The sequence below is a fragment of the Podarcis erhardii genome (genome assembly GCF_964252035.2).
Source record: "Podarcis erhardii genome assembly, chromosome: 1".
In the NCBI taxonomy this organism is placed as follows: Eukaryota; Metazoa; Chordata; class Lepidosauria; order Squamata; family Lacertidae; genus Podarcis; species Podarcis erhardii.
Genome location: NC_138497.1, coordinates 7814026 through 7836382, shown reverse-complemented (window position 1 = coordinate 7836382; position 22357 = coordinate 7814026). Strand labels below are relative to the sequence as shown.

At 45.1% G+C, this 22357-nt stretch overlaps 3 protein-coding genes across 8 annotated transcripts in view; 1 reads left to right on the top strand and 2 right to left on the bottom strand.

Moving 5' to 3' along the window:
- Window positions 1-9578, bottom strand: part of KIAA0586 — a 73438-nt gene extending 63860 nt beyond the window's left edge. For 3 of the 4 annotated variants that reach the window (XM_081858400.1, XM_081858403.1, XM_081858402.1), the window contains exons 1-7: window positions 9405-9578; window positions 6976-7331; window positions 4539-4621; window positions 3725-3794; window positions 2779-2845; window positions 1219-1384; window positions 589-825 (exon numbers count right to left, since the gene is read on the bottom strand). In XM_081858400.1, the coding sequence (XP_081714526.1) occupies window positions 589-825; window positions 1219-1384; window positions 2779-2845; window positions 3725-3794; window positions 4539-4621; window positions 6976-7303 (951 nt within the window). In that variant the 5' untranslated portion in view covers window positions 7304-7331; window positions 9405-9578. The remainder of the gene's footprint in view (window positions 1-588; window positions 826-1218; window positions 1385-2778; window positions 2846-3724; window positions 3795-4538; window positions 4622-6975; window positions 7332-9404) is intronic. The other variant, XM_081858401.1, reaches the window with a different exon arrangement.
- Window positions 9579-9666: 88 nt separating this feature from the next.
- On the top strand, window positions 9667-14382 carry TIMM9 (translocase of inner mitochondrial membrane 9). Of its 3 annotated transcripts, none has more exons than XM_081867309.1 (4): window positions 9667-9811; window positions 11308-11371; window positions 12787-12882; window positions 13822-14382. In XM_081867309.1, exons 2-4 carry the CDS (start codon window positions 11333-11335, stop codon window positions 13954-13956), a joined length of 270 nt encoding a protein of 89 aa, XP_081723435.1. In that variant the 5' UTR covers window positions 9667-9811; window positions 11308-11332; the 3' UTR covers window positions 13957-14382. The 3 variants fall into 3 exon arrangements, with proteins under 3 accessions (XP_081723435.1, XP_081723434.1, XP_081723433.1); XM_081867308.1 differs by lacking the exon at window positions 9667-9811 and adding an exon at window positions 9984-10033; XM_081867307.1 differs by lacking the exon at window positions 9667-9811 and adding an exon at window positions 10182-10296.
- TOMM20L (translocase of outer mitochondrial membrane 20 like) lies at window positions 14322-20499 on the bottom strand. Its single transcript, XM_081866966.1, has 5 exons — window positions 20146-20499; window positions 18410-18453; window positions 17064-17145; window positions 15561-15703; window positions 14322-14508 (listed from the first exon to the last, which is right to left on the bottom strand). Exons 1-5 carry the CDS (start codon window positions 20276-20278, stop codon window positions 14464-14466), a joined length of 447 nt encoding a protein of 148 aa, XP_081723092.1. The 5' UTR covers window positions 20279-20499; the 3' UTR covers window positions 14322-14463.
- Between the last annotated feature and the right edge of the window lie 1858 nt (window positions 20500-22357).

The window sequence follows — 22357 nt, the reverse complement described above, 5'->3', positions numbered from 1 at the left end:
CTGGTATTCCCCACGGAGGACCTTAAGGTCTGCAAATAGTAACACCCTGAAGATCCCAGGCCCCAGGGAGATTAGACTGGCCTCGACCAGAGCCAGGGCCTTTTGGGTCGTGGCTGGCCCTGGCCTGGTGGAATGCTCTCTCACAAGAGACTAGGGCCCTGCGGGACGTGACATCTTTTTGCAGGGCCTGCAAGATGGAGCTGTTCTGCCAGGCCTTTGGTCGGGGTTCAATCTGATTATTTTCTTTCTGTATAAGAACAAGCATTAAAGAGGCCTCCTAGCCCGCTCACAGGTCCTTTATATTATAAGACCAGTGTTAACAGCTGGCTCTGGAGAATATTAACCACTCTCAATTTTACCCATGGATCATCATCTGTCCAGATTTTGCTCTGAACTAATTTCAAGATGTATTTTAACTAATTGATTGCCTGATTTTATGTTCTTATGCTCTTTGTATACTGTCTTAGTTTCATGATGTTAGCCATCCTAGGCCCGGCTCCGGCTGGGGTACAAATAATAAAATAATAATAATAATAATAATAATAATAATAATAACAACAACAACAACAATAACAATAATGCCAGTACCTGAATATTCATTTGCTGCTGCTGCAAATTTTCCAGATGCTGAATTCGCTGTTCCATGAACTGATTCATCTGCTTTTCAAGTTCGCCGACTCTCTGATGGCAAGCGGGCCCCTCAAGCTGTTGAGCCTTCAAGATGGCTTGCTGGTCTGCAACACGCTGCAGCTGTTTGTCGGTCTCCTGCAACTTGGTAAGCATTTCGGACACAGAGCTCACTTTTGCTTCCAAGTCGCTCTGGACCTGGAGGGAAAGACGCAAGCCAAAAGTTGTGAAGGCCAGAACTTCTCCCCCTCAAGCCTAGATGGTTGTCCTTGGGTTGCAAGAAAAGCTGCCCTTTAACATGGCTGAGCCTGGTCCAAGGAACTGGAGGGCTACCCACCAATTTCTAAGCGATCTGTTTGTTAAAAAGGGAATTCAGGCTTTCAGAAAACAGGATCTAAATTCCATTTCCAGCACACACACATGCATGCACCTTTCAACACCCCCCCAAGAAAAAATCTTGGAGGGTTTAGTTTTCACAGGGAGCTTACGAAGGTTTGTTTACATTTTTTAAAATATTTGCAAGTTGTTTAATGGAGGGGAAAGGCAGGGAATATTTTTTTTAACAAATAAATAATGATGCCAGTTACTTACTTTGAAAAGTGGGGCTGTAGAAGCTATAGCTGCTGCTGTGGCAGCTGCGATGGTTGTAGCCGACTCTATCTCGCTTTGTGTTGACTTGGTACTGTCCTTTTTGTCAGAGCATACATCATCCAGCAGTTGGACCTTCACTTCTTTAAATACAGGAACAGTCTGAATTCTAAATATACAAAACAGGCATGGAAAAGTGTTTTTATTATTTTCTTTTGTAAGAGCCATTCCGCCCCCCCAAAAGTATTTTCAGTGAACTAATGTCACTTCAAACCTGGTACATGAAGTAAGATGTTTTACACCAGGACATAGTACTTGTTGGGATTCCTGCATTCCAGTGGTTGGACTAGATGATCCTCTTCGAACTCTACAATCGGTCTACTTCTTGAAGCCTCAAAGTACACCCCCTGCCTTTTTTTAAATTTTGAGTCTGTAGATCGCCTGCTCTTTTTGGCTGTGTTTTATTTTGCGTTTGGGCTTCTGTTTGGGGGATAGTTCCTAATATCACAAATTTGACTTCAGTAAAATGGGTATTTTGTAGTGCTCATGCAGTAACCCGCTGCCTTGCAGGACAACTTTGGGAGAAGAAAAAGAGCTTGGGAGTAAACCACGCACAAATACAGAATGGAGCCCATAAGGCAGTTAGGTGACGCCTTGTACACCGCCTTCTGGCAACTCCTGCAACCAAGCTGGCACCAAACATCTTGCTTTCCTTTCCTTTGGACCACATCAGCAAGGCTGAGAAGGGGGGTCTGTCATCAGGGCAGCTCAGGACCTCCAGACACACTGCCCAGGCTTGCACCCTGGAGAGGCCACTTCATTTTTTTTTAATACAGTGGTACCTCTAGTTGCAGACACGATCCATTCCGGGGTGCCGTTTGCACCCCAAAAAGTCCGCAACTAGAGTGGTGCTTCTGCGCAAGCACGGAGCGAAATAGACTGCTTCTGCACATGTGTGAAGCGCACAGAACGCCGGAAGTATACACTTCTGGGTTTCCCGTGTTCGCAAGCCAAAAAGACGCAACATGTACCTAACGCAACACGAGGTATGACTGTATTTCCAAATGTGCCCCTGGGCTGCTGCAACTGGCAGGAGCTCTCCAGGGTTCTAGGCAGAAAGGCACCTGCATACAAAGCTCAGTGGTGCAGCACATAAGAGGATCCCTACATAAGAAGAGCCAGTGTGGTGTAGTGGTTAAGAGCTGTAGTCTCATAATCTGGGGAACCGGGTTCGTGTCTCCGCTCCTTCACATGCAGCTGCTGGGTGACCTTGGGCTAGTCACACTTCTCTGAAGTCTCCCAGCCCCACTCACCTCACAGAGTGTTTGTTGTGGGGGAGGAAGGGAAAGGAGAATGTTAGCCGCTTTGAGACTCCTTAAAGGGAGTGAAAGGCGGGATATCAAATCCAAATCCAAGAAGCTTGCAATGCTGCCAGTTTTCTCCAGCGATTCCACCCACTGTGTCCCCAACATATTAGTAGACAGCAGTAACACTTTTGAGCCATTAAAGAGGGAAGGAATTCGTAGATGGAATCAAGTATACAGTAAACATTTGCTTCCTTACCTCTGCTTGAACACAGCTCTTACAGCCTCCTTCTGCCCAGTATCATACTGGGAAATAAACATGTCAGCTAATGTGGAACAAAAAAAGAAGAAGAAACTGTACTCATTGGAATCTAAGATGCTCACAAAGCACAACCTTACGAAAAGAAAACAAAGGCCTGTTCAGATACCACTTATCATCAGAATCTCTACACAGAGGGAGATCAGATCTTGGGCTCACACGTCACCTCATCCCAACCTCACACAGAACATAACATTTTGCTATACGCTGCCGTAGGCAATTTTGGGAGGAAGGGCAGGATTTGAAATTTCTATCATCATCTTAATACGAGAACTTATGGAGATCAGGCTTTATTTTGAATCTGGAATTTCTCTAATTCTGTAACCGAAACCCTGCTTTCAAGGGGATTCCGGACAACTACTGTTGGGCACACATTGCAGCAAAATTAGAACACTAAGATTTTAACTGGTTACAGCTCAAGTCATACCTAAAAGTTATGGACAAAAATATCACATGAAGCCACTGAATTTTTGCTGCATTGATCAATTATGAAACTTAATTTACATTGTGCCTGAGCGACTGTGGTGTCCATTATGCTGTCCCTCTACCCCCCAAATGACATCTGCCCTCCCTCTCTGCCAGCTTCTATAGTAGGGAAAGATGGAAAGAACCCAGACGTTGCCTCAAAAGAACCCGGAAGTGTTGACTTCTTCCTTTCCCGCATTCACGTCCCCAACACTGTTACCGCTGTATGCCTTTTGTGTACTTGACTACTTCGATAAATGCTCGTTTTCATCTTCAGTATTTAAAAAATACCCAGAAATATGGGGGAAATTGTCCCCAAAATACAAATAAAAGCAGGAACAAAAGTTGCACTCCTATGCACATTTACCTAGTAATAAACACCATTGCTAGTTTCAGAGTGCAAAGGAGTGAGTTGCATTACCTTTTTGTCTGCTGCCATCCTCTTTTACTTGCGAAGGAATGTGTACTCCAGTGTCGTGTGAATAAGCCTGCTGGGGGGCGGGGAGGGAGGGACGGGAAGGTAAGAGATATATATAAAATAATCTTTCATGTATTTTATATTTCTCAACGAAAATCACACTTATTTAATTCCAGAGGGTAGCATTGTGAATTTATTGCAGCAAATAAGGTATTGTGACATCTTAACAACTCAGAAATTTATTATGCCATATGCTTAAATCACAATAAATTTGTTCATTTTTAAGGTCCTAAGGACTCTGGTTTTATTGCTATTTAACTGTCCCTTATGTGCCAAATATATAGAATATATAGCTGATATGCTGAATGGGTATATTTAATCGACAATATTTGACCCGCAAAGCCTCCAGTACAACTGCCAGGCTGCGAACATCTTAACAGCTCAGTTGTTGCTGTTTTTAAATGCTTCTAAACATGGTTTGCAGAGAAGTTTAAGAAAATGAAACACTAAGGTTGTAAAAGGAGAGGGAAACAATGAAGTTAAAAAAAAAAGGCAGAACAATTTTGTCTCAGCTACCACAAATTACAAGTCCTTAAAAGCACCCAGAAACATTTTCAAAATATTTCGTTTGACAGCAGTAACTTCAGAATTACAATACTGTGAAGCTGATAAAACTCATCTTGGGGGGTGGTTGCAATACAGACACAAAAGAGAAATACAAATGGACAGTCTTCTGATATTTGGTAAGCAAGGTGTATGGGAACAAGCATATGAAATATCCTCTATAGACCGAAGAACAGAATACCACTGTGCTTACCTCTGAAGATAACTCTGAGGGCTTGCTATCTTTTTTAGTTGACAGTAGTTCTGAATGTCTACCGCTATACCTGCTTGCAATACCTAGAAGAAATATCAATTCACTGGGTTATATATCGATTAACTGCTATCTTGCTTATAGCGCTCATACTTGCAAGCAATGATCAATCAATCAAACCTTTATTATGGTCATAGAGCAGCATAAGTAGGGTGGGGTACAATCATTTAAAATCTGTAAAACATTTTGGAAAGCTAAAATTATTAAAAGAAAAGGTATATATAAAAGACGGTAAGAATCTAAAAGAAGCTAAAAGAAGGGTTAGGAGCATTAAATGGATGTGGAAGCGCTTAAAAGGTTAGTATATAAAAGGCTATGACTATCAATTTACAAAGCACTCTAATATGGGCGTTCGTTAAATCTAGTTTGTGGCGCAGGTCATCAACCAACGAATTTTGAACGCTACTGTGCAGAACCTGGCAACACTGTATGTTGTAGCAGGGTTGGTATCTGAAAGCAGCAGGGAGGTATAGAATTGTCTTGTGTGCACTGGGTACTTGTGGAGTAGTGGGGAGATGAGGCTAATACAGTGGTACCTCGCAAGACGAAAAATGCGCAAGACGAAAGAGTTTTCCGTTTTTTGAGTCGTTCCGCAAGACGAATTTCCCTATGGGCTTGCTTCGCAAGACGAAATGTCTTGCGAGTTCTTGCGAGTTTGTTTCATTTTTCTTAAAGCCGCTAAGCCGTTAATAGCCGTGCTTCGCAAGACGAAAAAACCGCAAGACGAAGAGACTCGCGGAACAGATTAATTTCGTCTTGCGAGGCACCACTGTACGGATGTCTCTATAATATAAGCACTGGAGAGGCACATGCTCTATTGTTTCTATCTGTCCAGAATCACAGGGGCATTGTCTCTCCGAGGAAGCAATCTTCCTATAAGCAGAGTACTAAAGAAAACTACAGAGCCTGTACATGCCATCAACACATACCATTGTAATGTAGGTTAATGTAGGTTATCTGTTAAGATAAACAGGAAACATTGTCCTGTCTTCACTGAAATCCTCCAGAATCACTCAACCAATCTACACCCACTTGGAGCAACTGAAAAGCCACAGCACGCCTGGCAATACAACTGCAGTTTAACTTAACAATGTTTGCCCACGGACCTAGAAACTCATGGAGGCTATGCTCTGCCTCACAGTATTGCTCCTGAATATGAGTTGCTGGAAACCACGGGGGAGTGCTGTTCTTATGTTCAAGTGTTCTAAGGACATAGCTACATTGGCTCCCAGTACGTTTCCGAGCACAATTCTAAGTGCTGGTGTTGACCTTTAAAGCCCTAAACGGCCTCGGCCCAGTATACCTGAAGGAGCGTCTCCACCCCCATCGTTCTGCCTGGACGCTGAGGTCCAGCGCCGAGGTCCTTCTGGCGGTTCCCTCATTGCGAGAAGCAAAGCTACAGGGAACCAGGCAGAGGGCCATCTCGGTAGTGGCGCCTGCCCTGTGGAACGCCCTCCCATCAGATGTCAAAGCGATAAATAACTACCTGACATTCAGAAGACATCTTAAGGCAGCCCTGTTCAGGGAAGTTTTTAATCTGTGATATTTTAGTGTATTTTTGGTTTCTATGGAAGCCGCCCAGAGTGGCTGGGGAAACCCAGCCAGATGGGCAGGGTACAAATATATTATTATTATTATTATTATTATTATTATTATTATTATTATAGCTGCCTCATACTAGGAAGTCTCTCTTACCTCAGATAAACCACAGTACAGTGGTACCTTGGGTTAAGAACTTAATTCGTTCTGGAGGTGTGTTCTTAACCTGAAACTGTTCTTAACCTGAGGTACCACTTTAGCTAATGGGGCCTCCAGCTGCCACTGCGCCACCAAAGCACAATTTCTGTTCTCATCCTGAAGCAAAGTTCTTAACCCAAGGTACTATTTCTGGGTTAGCAAAGTCTGTAACCTGAAGCGTCTGTAACCTGAAGCGTATGTAACCCGAGGTACCACTGTAAAGGTGGTTAGAATGGCTGTGAATCTGTCACCAAAAGGACTGAATGCAGAGATAATGCAAAGCCAAAGTAAGAGAAGACAAAACCAGATGTGATCAAATAGATATAGATAGATTTGTTTGTTCATATGTAAGCCCACGGTTAGGGACACCTTGTTCTGATTTCACGTAAGCCACTCTGGAAGCCTTTTTGGCTCTAGAGAGGGTTACAAATGCTCTGAATAAATAAATGTGATGGGGAGTTGAGGACCTCCATTCATAATTTACTGGACATTTTCCTCGTCAGCTAAGTGAACTTATTTGACAGAGTCTGTACTAGTTATGGCCTACAGAGAGACAACAGCCTCAGACAAACCACAACCGATAACAAATGAAGTTTTTGATTAACTTCAAAGAAATAAAAACTGCACAGGGCTACAGACATACCCTCCATTACATCTCCAGAAGTTGCTGCTGTTGGCTTATGAGATGCAGGTTTGTTGGCCAACAATGCTGGTGGAATATCAGCTGCACCATCAACCGTCAACACAGCACATTCTGGACGACGGGGTGGAGGCACTTCCCGAAGCTTCTTCACAGAAATGCGTATTCTTTTCTTGGTGCAAGCAGCAGGCTTGCTGTCAGCGGACACAGCTGTCCGAGGGTCAATGGGCTTCTTTTTCATGGGGAAGCTGGTGGAGCGGATGAGAATGTCACCAGCAGTGAGGCTATCAGAATAACTTTTGCTCACACCAGACGTCTCTTCCACTTCCATTAAGAGCTCACGGCACAGGCGTCAGTTTCTATGAAACAAAACACAAGATGACCCACAATTTCACACATAGCAAATGGAGGAAAGGGGAACACAGGTGCAAGGATTAGGATATCAATCACTTATTGCTGTGACTATGACAAAATTGAAGGTAAAGGTAAAGGAGCCCTGGAAGGTTAAGTCCAATCAAAAGGGACTACGGGCCCGGCGCTCATCTCGCTTCAGGCCAAGAGAGCCAGGATTTGTCCAGCATGACTAAACTGCTTCTGGCGCAACGGAACACCATGATATTTATGTACATTTTATGACAAAACGTACAAGATGCTCAAAAGACAACCCCCTTCACCCATATAAACAAAGGGGTACTGCATGTCATCCTCGTATGACAAGGGATGTTTTGTTTACAGAAGAAAAACATGCACAGTAGGCAACTGTTAAGTCTATCTGAAATGACATTCTACAGAGAAGAAACTAAACTGTGATCCAACCAACTTGTATGGAGGGATCGCAAGGCTGTTGTTCACAGAGACACAATTCCCCCTCTGCCATATCCCTATACGGCAAAGGTTGCAGAGTTAACAGAGATCCTGAAATGGGATGTGGATAAAGGTGCAAGAGTCTTATGCTCCTCTACTTCTACATGGGTTATGACAATTTCAGATGGCTTCACAGAAGGCAATAATTACCTCCAAGTTCCTTGGGGAAGGAAGACATGGTATTCGTCTATAAAGGCACTCAATCCCTTGAACCACAAGGAAAATGTCATCTCCCCAAGATGAACACAAGGGGTCCAAAGCATGCAAACACTTTAGAATTAAAGAACTGTTCTAGGCTTCACCGGACCTAGGGCTGTCAAATGCAAAATTCTGTTTGCCTGCCCACACTGCCGTAAATCCAGTGCTGCCTGTATCCAGAGGTATGCCATCTGAAAGTTCCCTTATTTTGTTTGTTTCACTGTCAAATGTACACTTGAAGGAGCATCTCCACCCCCATCGTCCAGCTCAGACACTGAGGTCCAGCTTCGAGGGCCTTCTGGCAGTTCCTTTACTGCAAGAAGTGAAGCTACCCAGAACCAGGTCCCATTCTGTGGAACACTCTCCCATCAGATGTCAAGGAAATAAGTAACTATCTGATTTTTAGAAGATATCTGAAGGCAGCCCTGTTTAGGGAAGTTTATAATGTTTGATGCTTTATTATGCTTTGATATTTGTCCAAAGCTGCCCAAGGTGGCTGGGTACAAATAATAATATGATGATGATGATGATGATGATGATGATGTTGATTCAGGGCTTTTTCCCCCCAGCCAGAACTTGCTGGAACTCAGTTCCGGACAGCCTGTCAGGTGCGTGCTGATGCCTTTCTAAGAGAAAAAGGAGGTGTTCATGAAGAGTTCTGGCACCTCTTTTTCTAGAAAAAATAGATTATAGATTTGCACACTGCCCCTTCATCCGAAGATCACAGGGCAGTCAGTAGTGATGTATGGATGTGAGAGCTGGACCATAAAGAAGGCTGATCGCCGAAGAGTTGATGCTTTTGAATTATGGAGGAGACTCTAGAGAGTCCCATGGACTGCAAGAAGATCAAACGCATCCATTCTTAAGGAAATCAGCCCTGAGGGCTCACTGGAAGGACAGATCCTGAAGCTGAGGCTCCAATACTTTGGCCACTTCATGAGAAGAGAAGACTCCCTGGAAAAGACCCTGATGTTGGGAAAGATGGAGGGCACAAGGAGAAGGGGACGACAGAGGACGAGATGGTGGGACAGTGTTCTCGAAGATACCAGCATGAGTTTGACCAAACTGCGGGAGGCAGTGGAAGACAGGAGTGCCGGGCGTGCTCTGGTCCATGGGGTCACGAAGAGTCGGACACGACTAAAGGACTAGAAAACAACAACAAATAAAAGCACATAGAACACAAAACAATAACCTCCCCCCCCCCGGTGCCCCATTTATATTACATGTATATAAAAGCGGGTGCAGGGAAAGAGGTGGCGAAGGGGGGTCCCCCCCCTCAAAGCTCTGCCTCTCTGGAGCTCACCTTCCATCCTTCCCCCCCCCCGAAGACCCCCCTCCCTTTCCCTTCCTCCCCCCTCACAGCCACCCACCGGGAAGCACCGCCTGTTGCCATGGTAACAGCAGCCCCGCCAACCGGGGCTCCCGCCGCTCCCAAACGGACACATTGAGCCCAGCCCCTTCCTGCGCCTTCCAAACAAATCAGAGAGCCGGACGCTAAGCGCGCGTGCGCCGCTTATTTTAAAAGGAGAAGGGAAAGCACGCATGCGCACAACCCACGCCCATCATCCGCACGCGGCCGCCTCCCTCTCGCGCCTCTTTCCCCGCCCGACCGCGCTTGGTCTGTGCCACTGGAAGGAGAGTCCGGGTAGAAACTAACCCCACTGCGCAAGCGGCCCCACCCTCCTAAGCTCTCTCTCTCTCTCGTTATCGCGCCTAACCTGCCGAAGCCCTCAGGCCCCGCCCGCTCTCTCGAGTTTGTCAGGCTCGCGTCGCTGGGGTAGGACCAGAAACGACTCGGGTGTGCGCAGAGGGCGGGGGAGGGAGGCTGTTTCTAAAGGGGAGGGCGCGGGGGACCCTTTAGGGCGACGCACCCCGCGCGGCAGATGGAAGGTAAAGCTATCCTAGAGTCCGCCGGCGCTGATTCGTCTCCGGCACGAGGTTAATGTAAGATGGGGCGAAGGAGCATTGGGGAGCCCGGGGAGGGGAGACGGTGCTTGCGGTAAGCGCAGGCTGCGGGGGGAGATGAGTTTGTGGGGAAAGGAAGGGCGTGGGAGACCCTAGGGCCCTAGGCGCTGAACAGGGTTGCCATCTTCTTCAATCAGGACTGCGCCTGTGCCTTTAATAGCGGGTTCCCCATGGTAAATCTGCCAGGTGGAGCCTCTCTTAACAGGGAGAGGAAATCCCGCTGTAGAGTTCTGGTTGCATGGATTCCCAAAGCAACCCGGGGCAGGGTTCTTCTCAGGGGCGTAGGTGGACCCAGGGGTAGGTGGCAACCCTGGGGTGAAAGGGAGAGGGAGAAAGAAGCCAGGAGGGGGCGCCTCTGGGTTCCCTGCTTACGAGTTCCCTGCTGATTTCCCTCTAAGGAGGAGGAAAGGTTGGAAGCATGACCTTGGCTGGCTCAAAACTAACACTACATGCCCTTCACTTTGGGGTGGGACCTAAGCAGCCGTGGGGCTTGCATCTGGGAAGCCTGAACTCAAATCCCACCTTGGGCACGCTGCATATCTCTGTATTTCAAAGCCTCTGCCTTAAAAATAAAGTCAAACATGAGATCACTGATTCAGACAATTATGGGTGGAAAATGTGTACCTGCTGCCATATTGTAGCTGTGGTTAGGAAGTGTGTGGTGCTGCACATGTGTATTACATTTTTTACATGTAAAGGCAACCCCCCCCCAACTTGTGAAAGAACCCGTACAGGGCTGCCGGAAGATAAACTTGATAAACATGATAAGCATTCCCACTTATTTGTATCAATATTTATTTGATATCTCACCTATTTTCATCATGGAACCCAAGGCAGTATGCATGTGGATCCCAGGTAGTTACTCATCCAAGCCCCAACCTGCTTTGCTTCAAGAAGGTGGTGGCCACACATGCCTTGAGGCCACACCCTGAGACCTGACTGACAATTGCTGCCCCACAATTGCACATACTTTTCTTTCTGTGCATAGCCATATATTGCAGCAGAGTTCTCCCACATTGTATTTCTTAGTTCACTGGGGGTGTTTATATTCAATATTTGTATACTGCCTTCCATATATAATAACCAAGTTGTGCACGAGAATACAAGAAGATTACAAAATTTGGAATAAAACAGCAGTTGCTAGGTGGGTAGTTAAAATAATACAAATGGTATTAGTAGCCAGCAAAGGCTTCCAAGAACATATATTCCCCCCCAAAAAATGAACAAGATTTCGGCTGCTATGTATTACATTTCAGGCATAAACGTTTCAGAATGATTGTTGATGTATACGTCTTGTGTTCACTTTAGGTGGCAGTTATCGGAGCGCTAAAATATGGCTGGACAAATATCAGAATCTGATCAGATCAAGCAGGTAAATGCTGTAGCTCCAAATGATGCTTTTAAAATGTCGGTGTACCTAACACTTTGGCAATTTGCATGGTTCTAATAGCTGTATGTAATAATGTATTTATCAGCACAGAGCTGATGCTCATTATATGCTATGTTAAGTTCCTTTCCCTCGGATGCATGTGGCCGCTGCCTACCCCTTGTGGGCTAATTCTTCAAATAAAGCAGGAGTGGGGAGCCTTTTGGGCTCCACAGGCCAGATCTTTATCAGGATCGGCCTGTCAGACCAAATTTGACAGGTGGTTATGACTACCCAAATGTCAGTCACATGATATCATTATGCCAGCAAATTATTGACAGGTAGACAGCCCTTGTACACCTGTCAGAATCCCTTGCACCTACTGCTGCTGTGGGGAAAGTGGGAATAAAGTTCTGGTGCTTTGCCAAGTAGCAGAAGGTGCTTGGGAACCCTGCTGGCTTCCTTTTCTACCTTATAAAGTGGGGACAAGACCAGACACTTTCTCTCTACCCTTAACCCCTGTTGGGAGACGAGAGAGGTAGCTCCACCCTGTGGAGGAAGGGAAAGAAAGGCTTTTCCAAGTCTTGCTCCTTCCTCCATTAATAATAATAATAATAAAAATAAATTTTATTATATCCCGCCCTCCCCAGCCGAAGTTCCCCAATACAGTGGTACCTCGGGTTAAGTACTTAATTAGTTCCGGAGGTCTGTTCTTAACCTGAAACTGTTCTTAACCTGAAGCACCACTTTAGCTAATGGGGCCTCCTGCTGCTGCCGCGCCGCCGGAGCACGATTTCTGTTCTCATCCTGAAGCAAAGTTCTTAACCTGAGGTACTATTTCTGGGTTAGCGGAGTCTGGTAACCTGAATCGTATGTAACCCGAGATACCACTGTATCAGAGACTTGAAGCGGGAGGGGGTAGATGGGGAAAAGGCTTTGCGAGCCTCCCCCTCTTCCCACTTTTAAGTTTCCAGCATTGGGGACTTGAAGGAGAAGATGAGAGACTTGTGAAGGCTTTTCTAAATCTCCCCCTTCCTTGTTTGTGTCCAGTTTGTGTTATGAGCTGTGTTAATGCCTCTGCAAAAGCCTTTTTGAAGTATCTCTCATGCATGAGCTGCTACAAAAGGTGCTTTTGCAGAGGGCTTGAATCACCATTCAGCTGATGAGTAGGGATTAAATCCTCCTGCCTTGGCTGTGCAAACCTGTTCCTTGCCAGAAATACTATCGAGCAGCCAATGCAGGATTAAACCTGGTTCTCACGCTCATCTGCTGATGTCACCCGTGATGTCAGCTAAAGGGCAAATGTATATGGTGTAAAGAAAATGGCATCCCAGGCCACAATTGGCCCACAGAAAGAGCTTCCCCACCCGTAAAATAAAGGATCTGCCTAGTTCTGAAGATCTCTCTTGATTTATTAACAGTTCAAGGAATTTCTTGGGACATATAACAAATTGACAGAAACCTGCTTCCTGGATTGTGTGAAAGATTTCACCAGCCGAGAAGTCAAGCCAGAAGAGGTATGCAGCTATTCTATGCCCTTTGGGCTTGTACCTGGTAGAACTTCAGTGTAAATTTGCACGTTAATCAAGAAAGCTAGCTAAACCAAACATTTCAAAAGAGATGCAGCTCTTCTGTTCGTGTGGCTCTCAGGTTAGATATTAATTGGATTGAATAACATTAAAAGGGCCCTGCTGGATCAGTCCAAGAGTCCATGATAGTCACTCATACAGCTCCCTTATTTGTTATGTGCTAGAGTGAATGACATTGTCATCAAACACTGGAAGGCAAAGAAAGCATTGAATGACAGAGACAGATAAACGTTATCTATTTCCCTAATGTGGGTTGTCTGCTTCAAAACCGAGTTAATGTTGTGTTAAAATTCCAGCTCAGTGGTAAACTAAAAAGGGGAGCTTTGCCAAAGTGGTAAATACAGTGGTGCCTCGCAAGACGAAAAGAATCCGTTCCGCGAGTCTCTTCGTCTAGCGGTTTTTTCGTCTTGCGAAGCAAGCCCATTGACGGCTTAGCGGATTAGCGCTATTAGCGGCTAAGCGGCTTAGAAAAAGGGGGGGGAGGAAAAAAACCCCACAGGAACTCGCAAGACATTTTCGTCTTGCGAAGCAAGCCCATAGGAAATTCATTTTGCGAAGCACCTCCAAAACGGAAAACCCTTTCATCTAGCGGGTTTTCCGTCTTGCGAGGCATTTGTCTTGCGGGGCACCACTGTATATGTGTTCAGTTTTCCCATTTTCCATTTCCCCAGAGAAGCAGTGTATTTAACCCTCAAAGTTTATTATACGTTTTCATTATATTATTAGTATGTTTTTAAATTGCCATAACTTCATAGAGGGTAATGTTCAAATGTGAAAACGCAAATGATTTCCATGTTCAAATTACTGATTTTTTTAAAAAATGTGAGTGACTACAGGGTTCTTCCCATCTCTCTCTCCTTGATATAGATGACTTGCTCAGAGCACTGCTTACAGAAGTATTTAAAAATGACCCAGAGGATATCTATGAGGTTTCAGGAGTACCACATTCAGCAGAATGAAGCGCTGGCTGCCAAAGCAGGACTTCTTGGCCAGCCTCGCTAAAAGGCAGGGGCTGCCTTTGTGAAGGAGTGCCAACGTTGATTGCATTGCACACGAAGGTGCATTGGTCCCCACCGCTGCTGCGGCAACATCCACCAGCTCGGAACAGAAGAGCTCAGGAAACAACTGAACTGTGGAAACCACCAGGAGCTGCAGAGCTGATGGAGTCTGTTCCGAGATTGTCTTCTATTGTGCATTGAAATAATGTTGATAACCACCTTTTTTCTGGAGGCTTACAGATTTGCTTCTGACCGTCACTAGGTTAAAGATGGGGAGGGAACGACCACATTTTAGTTTTTGTTGTTTCTTATACAATGACTTAATTTTTAATACACAAGCGTGTCGCCCAAAAATTATATCCCAAAGTATCTAAAGCAAGGTTTATTTTTTATTTAATCAAAGTAAAATAAATTGAAATTACTGTTTTCACTGAGAGTCTTTGGAAATGAAGTCTCATAGGCTGTCATAAGGTCCTGCCTTAAGAGTTGCCCCTTGTGCGACGCCACATTCTCATTCAACAGTAGGATCCTGGTCACTCAGGGCTGTCTCAAGCCGCTAGCAGAGGGGGAAAAACATGTCAATGGCATGGGTACTTATGTGCTTAAACTTTTGAGTTCCGAAACTTTAAAAAAGTTCTCATTTCCCTCCCATGGACAGATTTATGTCCTTCAGTTATTATCTTTCTTCTCACCTTTGCAACCCCAAGGTGCTGGTACCCTTTGTCTTTTAGCTTATGGGTGATGGTGGACCACTCACAGTAGACTAATGGAAGCAATCTACTTGGATTTAAGCAAGAAGTTCAACATGGACAACATTCTAATTTATTTAAAGTCGTGGCAGTGTGGGCCCAGTGAATGACTTGGGAACACTGGAAGCTGCAACACGGCTGAAGCTAAGCAAGTGTGCACCTGCTTAACACCTCAAAAGAGTAGGATTTTAATATTAAAAAACAAGTAAATTGCAGCGCAAAGTATGGGGCAAAGTTCAGTTCTGAATCGCACAATACAGTGGTACCTCGGTTTACGAACTTAATCCATTCTGGAAGTCTGTTCTTAAACCGAATCCGTTCTTAAACCAAGGCGCGCTTTCCCTAATGAGGCCTCCTGCCACCGGTGTCCTTCCACCGTTCGGATTCCATTCTTAGACTGAGATAAAAGTTCACAAACCGGGCCGCTACTTTCGGTTTTGTGGAGTTCATATACCAAATAGTTCATAAACAGGGCTGTTCTTAAACCGAGGTACCACTGTACTAGTTTTAGCGCACAATGCACTAAAACAGCATTTTTAAACACTTTTGCCACAAGTGCAGAGAATGGTAAGTCGCATTGCATTTCTCCACAAGCTGAGCCAAGGCCTTGCTACTGGGTATGAGTCCCTTCCTGCCAAATTCTTTTTTTTTAAATAAAAAATAATAAAGCTGAGCCTTTAATTAGCTGCCTGCCTGTGGTAATAATTAAACACGTCGCAGCATGGCAACGTACAGAAATCTCAAGGTTCTGTACAAACCACGAATGGCAAATTCTCTTATGTCTGAACACCATTCTGGTTAGACAGTGCCTCCTGTACAACATTCACCTGCGTTTCAAAAGTTAACAAAGTCTACCTACTTGCACTGCGTATGGAATGTTGTGCAGAAGCATCTCAAATATATGGGGGGGTAGAGTGTGCTTCAAGACGTGCATTAGCTGGTTTGGATGTGTGCACACGGCAATGGCATTGGCTAGGTGTTCGATGCTCTTGTTGTGTTCTCCTGTAATTGATTCAGACTCCTAAAACTCAGGTATTTGTGATCCTTGGAACTACAGTAAGCATTTGCGCTCCATGTACCATCAACCTCTTAGTGCTCCCACAAGCTCAGCTACTAATTGTAGCTGCCTGAACCTCTCAAATACTCTGAGGCACAAGATGCTGCTGCCTACCCTCCTCTTCTCCCTTCATCCACCCCATCTACTTTGGGACAAAAACATATTCCCTCATAGGGTTGCCATGTTTCAAAAAGTGAAGATCCGGACACAAAAGTTGTTGAGCTTTGAGATTTTCGTTCGGATGCTGTTTGTGGGGGCCAAATCCCGGCTATGTCCGGGAAATTCCGGAGGTATGGCTGCCCTATTCCTACATATTGTAGCAGGTGAAAGGATCAGTGGAAGGAAAAAGCCCTCTTTTTGCTCAGGGTTTTTAAAAATTGCACCAATTTCAGTAAAGGCTTTGGTATCAGTAACACTGGATGCAACAAGTGGCAGAGGTCATCGGAAATCAAGATCGTCCCAAACTATGTATTATATGCAATTGGAGTCTGCCCTTCACCAAGCAGTCCCAGGATGGATTACATAAATGCAACAAATAAAGGCATTGTCTTTTCCGTAATTCGAAGCTACTTCTGAAGGAAAAGGTCAATTCTCTTGGTTGTGATTTCATGTACATTTAAATTCTTTATTCTGTACTGTCAAGCCTTGAGGGGAAACCAGTGACATCGTAGCAGATCTATTTTGCTCAGTATTCAGGAACAGAAACTTTCAATTCAGCTTTGTATGGGTAATATATTCCACAAGATGCCTTTCACAAACAGCAACAGCAGACAGCTATGAATTTGCCTGAAGTGCGTTAAAATGATCATCAGGCTCATCTGTGTTAATGGTCTAAACCATTGAGCCTCTTGGGCTTGCTGATTAGAAGGTCGGCAGTTCAAATCCCTGCGACGGGGTGAGCTCCCGTTGCTCTGTCCCAGCTTTTGCCAACCTAGCAGTTTGAAAGCACACCAGTGCAAGTAGATAAATAGGTACCGCTGTGGCGGGAACAGTGTTTCCGTGTACTCTGGCACCTGTCACGGTGTTCCATTGTGCCAGAAGCAGTTTTAGTCAAGCTGGCCACATGACCTGGAAAGCTTTCTGCGGACAAGCGCCGGCTCCCTCGGCCTGAAGCAAGATGCACAGCACCCCACAGTCGCCTTTGACTGGACCTAACCATCCAGGAGTCCTTTACCTTTACCTTTTTTTTTACTACTGCCCACCTAAGTGGCAATAGAAATGGATAATTTTCAAGCAATTTATAGTCTCACTGTGTGTCTACACATATATGCATATTCCACAAAAGCCAGTTCCTCTTGTCCTTACCTCTTGCCAGCCACTCCTGTCCCAACTGTATCTCTTCCAGAAAGAACTCTTGTAGCTTTGCAGTATCTTTCATCTCACGTAACTAAGGGTGTCACAAACATATTTTCAGCTTAACAAAATGGAGCATTGGCTAATCAGTTTGAAGGCTAATGAGAACGAAGGCTGTAATGTAAAACAAAACAAAAATGTATTTTTCTAAGATTAAGCGTTGAGTGCTGGGAATCATTTCTGCAGAAGCCCCTATTTTTCTAAGTACGTAAACCCACTGAGTGTAACAAGGCTTCAGTCTTGGAAGACACCGTGTGCACTGGCATGTAAACAGCCTATGTAGTTGCAGAACTATTTCCAGATTATTCAACCAATATTTCAACATTCAGCAAAATTAATATCATCGTCTGAAACTCTGTCATATGAAACTGAAATATCTACAGGACCAGCCACCATTACAGAAGCACTGCTGCTAGAAGCGCTTGCCATGTATTTGTGACGTGGCCTTCGGAGATGCATACAATTCCCACCCCTGCCTTAGAGAATGGGTCAGAATTGGAATTTTTAAAAGCTGTGTAAGACTTTCATTCTTAGCTGAAGGATCACAACTAATCTGCATGTTCATTACTTGAATGTCATTGTCAACTAAAGCTACAGTGCAAGCCTATGCAAGTCTAATCAGAAGTAAAACCCTCCCTTAATTCAGGGAGACTTATTCCTAGGTGTGCAGCCTTAATGTATTTCATAGACCTAAGGGGAATAGATTCCAACCGCCTGCAGTGCAGAAATTTTTGCCCAACCTGGGACTTGAACCCATAACCTTGAGATCACAAGTCTCATGCTTTACTGGCTGAACTATCTTTACCCAGGACGTTCTATTACATTTCTATTCCAACACTGCTCCCCAAAATCTGGATGTTTCTGAAAAACTGCTATAGAAATTACGAAAATTGACAAAATGATTCAGACTTCAAATTATCTGCAGTCAAATATACAGTGTCTAAAAATCCTCTACCCCAATTTTCCATACCCTATCCTATTATCGAACCACAAAGGCTATCACTTTATTAAAAAAATTAAATGCAAAAAGATTCCCAAGGATCTGCTAAGATTCTGCAAAATAAATCCTGTAGCTACTGGGTGCTTTTGTCATATTGAAAATAAAAATGACAGTATACTTTTTATAAAATGGGTTCCCATCCTGTGGGGGGTGGAATTATTTTGATCATACTGTACTAGAGTCCAATTTTCACAACCAATTTTTTTCCCCAAAAATTAAAGTTTTTGAGAGACAAGTGTCTGAGGGTGCCATGGTGCCTACAGGTGCCATGTTGGGGAAACCAAACATAATTTTTCACCTCTGCATCATGCTTTTTTGCCTTTTCACATTCTTTTCTTCTTTCTGTAAGAGTAACATGGAATAGTCAGTATCCACAATTAACAGCCCAGAGCTGTGACATGTTTAAACTCAACTAGCATCATTGCGGTTGCCTGCCTGCCAGCCACTGCAAACGTTAAAGCTGATGGGTGCAATTCTGCAGTGCTGATAACCTTCTATGACAATTACGTGTGCCTTCACTGTAGCATACTGACCAACAAAGCAAAGCAAACACTCCCCTTACTTTACAACCACTGAAAGGCGAACATGCTGATTAGATTAATAGAATGCACCCTTGCATACAGAATATCCTGGGATCTCCAGGTATATCGTGAAAAGACTCTTGCCTGAAACCCTAGAACAGTGGTTCTCAAAGTGCGTGGCAGGAAAGACACAAGAATTACCCACCCGGGAAGAATGGCAGATAAAGGTGATGGACTATATGGAACTGGCGGAAATAACTGGCAGAATCCGAGACCAGGGAGAAGAGTCGGTGGAGGAAGATTGGAGGAAATTTAAAGACTATTTACAGAAACATTGTAAAATTAATATCTGTTAGAAGGATGTTGGAATAATATTATATGATTTTAGCAGGAATGATATAAAGGATTTGGGAATAACTGACTGTTAATTGGTGAAAGGAGGAAAAGTAAAGTTACATTATATTAAGACAATTTACAGGACAAAAATTTTAAAAGAGGGAAAGGATTTGCTGAAATGGATAATTGACCTAGAATACAAAAAAGGGAGGTGTGAGGAGGTCAAGGAAATAAGCTAATGAAAGATTAGTAATGAGGCGATCTGATGTATTTTTTTTCTGCGTTTTTGTTTTTGTTTAAGGGGTCTTATTTCTCTGTTTTTCCCCCCTGTAATTTTTAAAACTTTAATAAATATTATTATTTTTTTAAAAAAAGTGCGTGGCAGGAAAGGGTGGCCAGTGTGGCAGGAAGATTCAAGGACACTCGAAGAAACCTTTAAACATTTCAGTGTATAGTATAGCATCAAAATATACTATATTTTTATTTGCAGAATATAGATAGATACCTTTTCAAAATAAAAGCAAGAGCATCAAGTCATACTCTTATTAAAAAACCCAGTGTGGTGTAAGGGTGGTCCAGTGGAAAAAGTTTGAAACCCACTGCCCTAGAGAGCCAGTCAAGTGACTTGGTATCAGGCAGTTTCGTATGCAATAATAGTGTGTGCCCACCACCCATATTAAACAGGGAGGGATGGGGAAAGGAGTACGCCTTCCACCTCAAATTCCTTGGAGGAAAAGATGTGCTAGGAAATGGAGCTGTAGGACTACCTCACAGGGAGGGGTTGTTTTTTTTCAAATTGTTGATTAAGACCAGGCATAGGCAACCTCAGCCCTCCAGATATTTTTTTGGCCTACAACTCCCATGATCCCTAGCTATCAGGACCAGTGACCAGGAATGATGGGAATTGTAGTTCCAAAAACACCTGGAGGGCAGAGGTTGCCTATACCTGATTAAGACGGGCCAGGAAGGGTATCTGCGTAAGGCCCAACGCCTTCGCAAGCCCAATTCTCTCCCGAGGCCTCTGGACTACAACTCCCACCCTCCTCCTCCGCTGGCAACGCCGGCTGGGGCTGATGGGAGTTGTAGTCGGGGAGCCTCCTCGCCGGGGATGGGCCTAGTCGCGGCTCCTCCTCTTTCCCCTCAGGCGAAGGCGAGGCCTCCCCCGCCACTCACTCACTCTCCCTCAGCCTCCGCTTGAAGTCGGGCGCGCTGCGGCGCCGGTGGTCGAAGTAGAGGCAGTAGCCCAGCACGGCCAGGCCGCAGGCGCCCGCCACCAGCCACGGCAGCGCCCGCCACGCCCAGCGCTCCATGGCCGCCCGGGCGCCCGTTGCCGACCGCAGGGGAGAGAGGCGGGAAGGAGGGAGGCCAGGCGGCGGCGGCGGCGCGTCTCTCTCTTCTTCTCTCACACAGTTAGGTCTCCTCAGTGGCTTCAAGGCGCTGCGAACCGCTTCGAGGTTTCTCCTTGAATATAGAAAGCGGTTGGTATAGAAAGGAAAGATGAATAATGGTAATAGCCTTGGGTGATTGATTGATTGATTGGCATTTATGTCCCACCTTCCCTCCAGTCCTGCCCCATTTTACCTTCACAACAACCCTGTGAGGTAGGTCAGGTGGAGAAACTGACGAGCCCAAGGTGGCTGAGGGGGGATTTTTAAACTGCACAGGCTTCTCGTTGTGGAAAATACACTCTTGTTTTCCCTTTCAGGAGTTTATTAATTATGGCATTTATAACCTACCTCCCCCCCCCCCATCTGGGGTCAAGGTACTTCACTTAATTTCCCACAACAACCCTGTGAGGCATGGCAGGATTTAGGGCTGATGAGGCCCTAAGCTACTGAAGGTAATGGGGGGCCTTTATATGTTTGGCTGTTCTTTGTCAACAACAAACTGTCCCTGTTTTTTGTGTTGAATATATGCTATATGGTCATTTATGGACCTAATACAGTGATGGCCAAACTCGGCCCTCCAGCTGTTTGGGGACTACAACTCCCATCATTCCTAGCTAACAGGACCAGTGGTCAGGGATGATGGGAATTGTAGTCCCAAAACAGCTGGAGGGCCAAGTTTGGCCGTCACTGACCTAATAGGTATGTATCTCAAGCCATTTGCACTTGTTGCCATGCGAACAGTCCATGCAGAATGTAGGCACCCTATATATAAAAATGAGCAAACCAGTGATATTTGAGGGAGCAGGCTAGCAGGTGGGGCCCATGACTTACATCATAGGAATCTACACAACTCAAAACACTGTTGCTGTATGTAGGTTTTATTTTACAGTCATACCTCATGTTATGTTTGCTTCATGTTACGTTTTTTCAGGTTGCGTTCCGTGGCGACCCGGAAGTACCAGAAAGGGCTACTTCCGGGTTTCGCCGCTCGCGCATGCGCAGAAGCACTAAAGCATGCTTTGTGCATGCACACAAGTGTCAAATCGCACTGTGCACCTGCACAGATACAAAGCTTCAGGTTGCGGGATTTTCATGTTGTGAACGGGCCTCCGGAACCAATACCGTTTGCAGCCAGAGGTACCACTGTATTTGTTTTTTACTTTATATTTTGGAAATGTACATCCAGTTTATTTTCCCTTTAATTTTTTGGGGGGCCCCCAAGAGAGTAGGGCCCTGAGCTATGGCTTGTTTAGCTTATATGTAAATCCGGCATGAGGTAGGTTAGGCTGTGACTGGCCCCTGTTGCCAGTGAGCTTTGTGGGGTAGCATTTGAACCCTGGACTCTTCCCAGGTCCCAGTTCGGCACTCTAGAACTGCTGCACAACACCACTGGCTCTCAACATGTGGGGCACAACTTTCCCCCTTTTGCACCCCACAAACTATTCGTCTTCTGGAGCCACCACTGATTTGACAAACTTTTGGAAGCGGTACCTGGATTTCTGGCTTGGGGGACAGAGAGGGAGGAGAGGGAAGTGTCAGAACAGGAAGGGAAGCAAGCGTATCAAATAGATTAAACATTTCAATTTGCTTTGTGCTTCTGGAAGATGGGGGCTTCTGATGGGCTGGTAGGCCCCTGCACCCTTGCCAAAGTAAATGGCAAGGGGCAGAGGCGGTATACCACTGACTACCAGGGGTTGGGTGGAGAGAAGGCAGCACCCACAACACAGGGCTCTCTGGAGACAATCCAGCGCACGGATGCTTGGACGGACAAATTCTCCAGGTGCACGAGCCTTTTAGTCCCAATATAGAATTTTAAGTGCTTTATGAGTGACAAGATGGTATTTAGGCACTGCTGCAGAACCAAACCACCACCTTGCAGAGATGGGGTTGCCAAGAGGGACACTTTTGCTCCATGATGTTCAAAGTGGCTTCGTCTTCATCCCTTACGAACCCGGCGAAGTCAAAAGAGCAAGCATTTCACTCTCTTTTGCCTTCATGTTC

Coding starts and splice junctions, on each gene's coding strand:
- TIMM9 (XM_081867309.1), top strand. CDS start 11,333: ATGGCTGGACAAATATCAGAATCTGATCAGATCAAGCAG. Junction 11,372..12,786: donor AATCTGATCAGATCAAGCAG/GTAAATGCTGTA, acceptor ATTTATTAACAG/TTCAAGGAATTTCTTGGGAC. Junction 12,883..13,821: donor GAGAAGTCAAGCCAGAAGAG/GTATGCAGCTAT, acceptor TCCTTGATATAG/ATGACTTGCTCAGAGCACTG.
- TOMM20L (XM_081866966.1), bottom strand. CDS start 20,278: ATGGAGCGCTGGGCGTGGCGGGCGCTGCCGTGGCTGGTGGCGGGCGCC. Junction 17,146..18,409: donor CAAAAAAGCATGATGCAGAG/GTGAAAAATTAT, acceptor TGACACCCTTAG/TTACGTGAGATGAAAGATAC. Junction 15,704..17,063: donor ACAGGAGTGGCTGGCAAGAG/GTAAGGACAAGA, acceptor AATCAATTACAG/GAGAACACAACAAGAGCATC.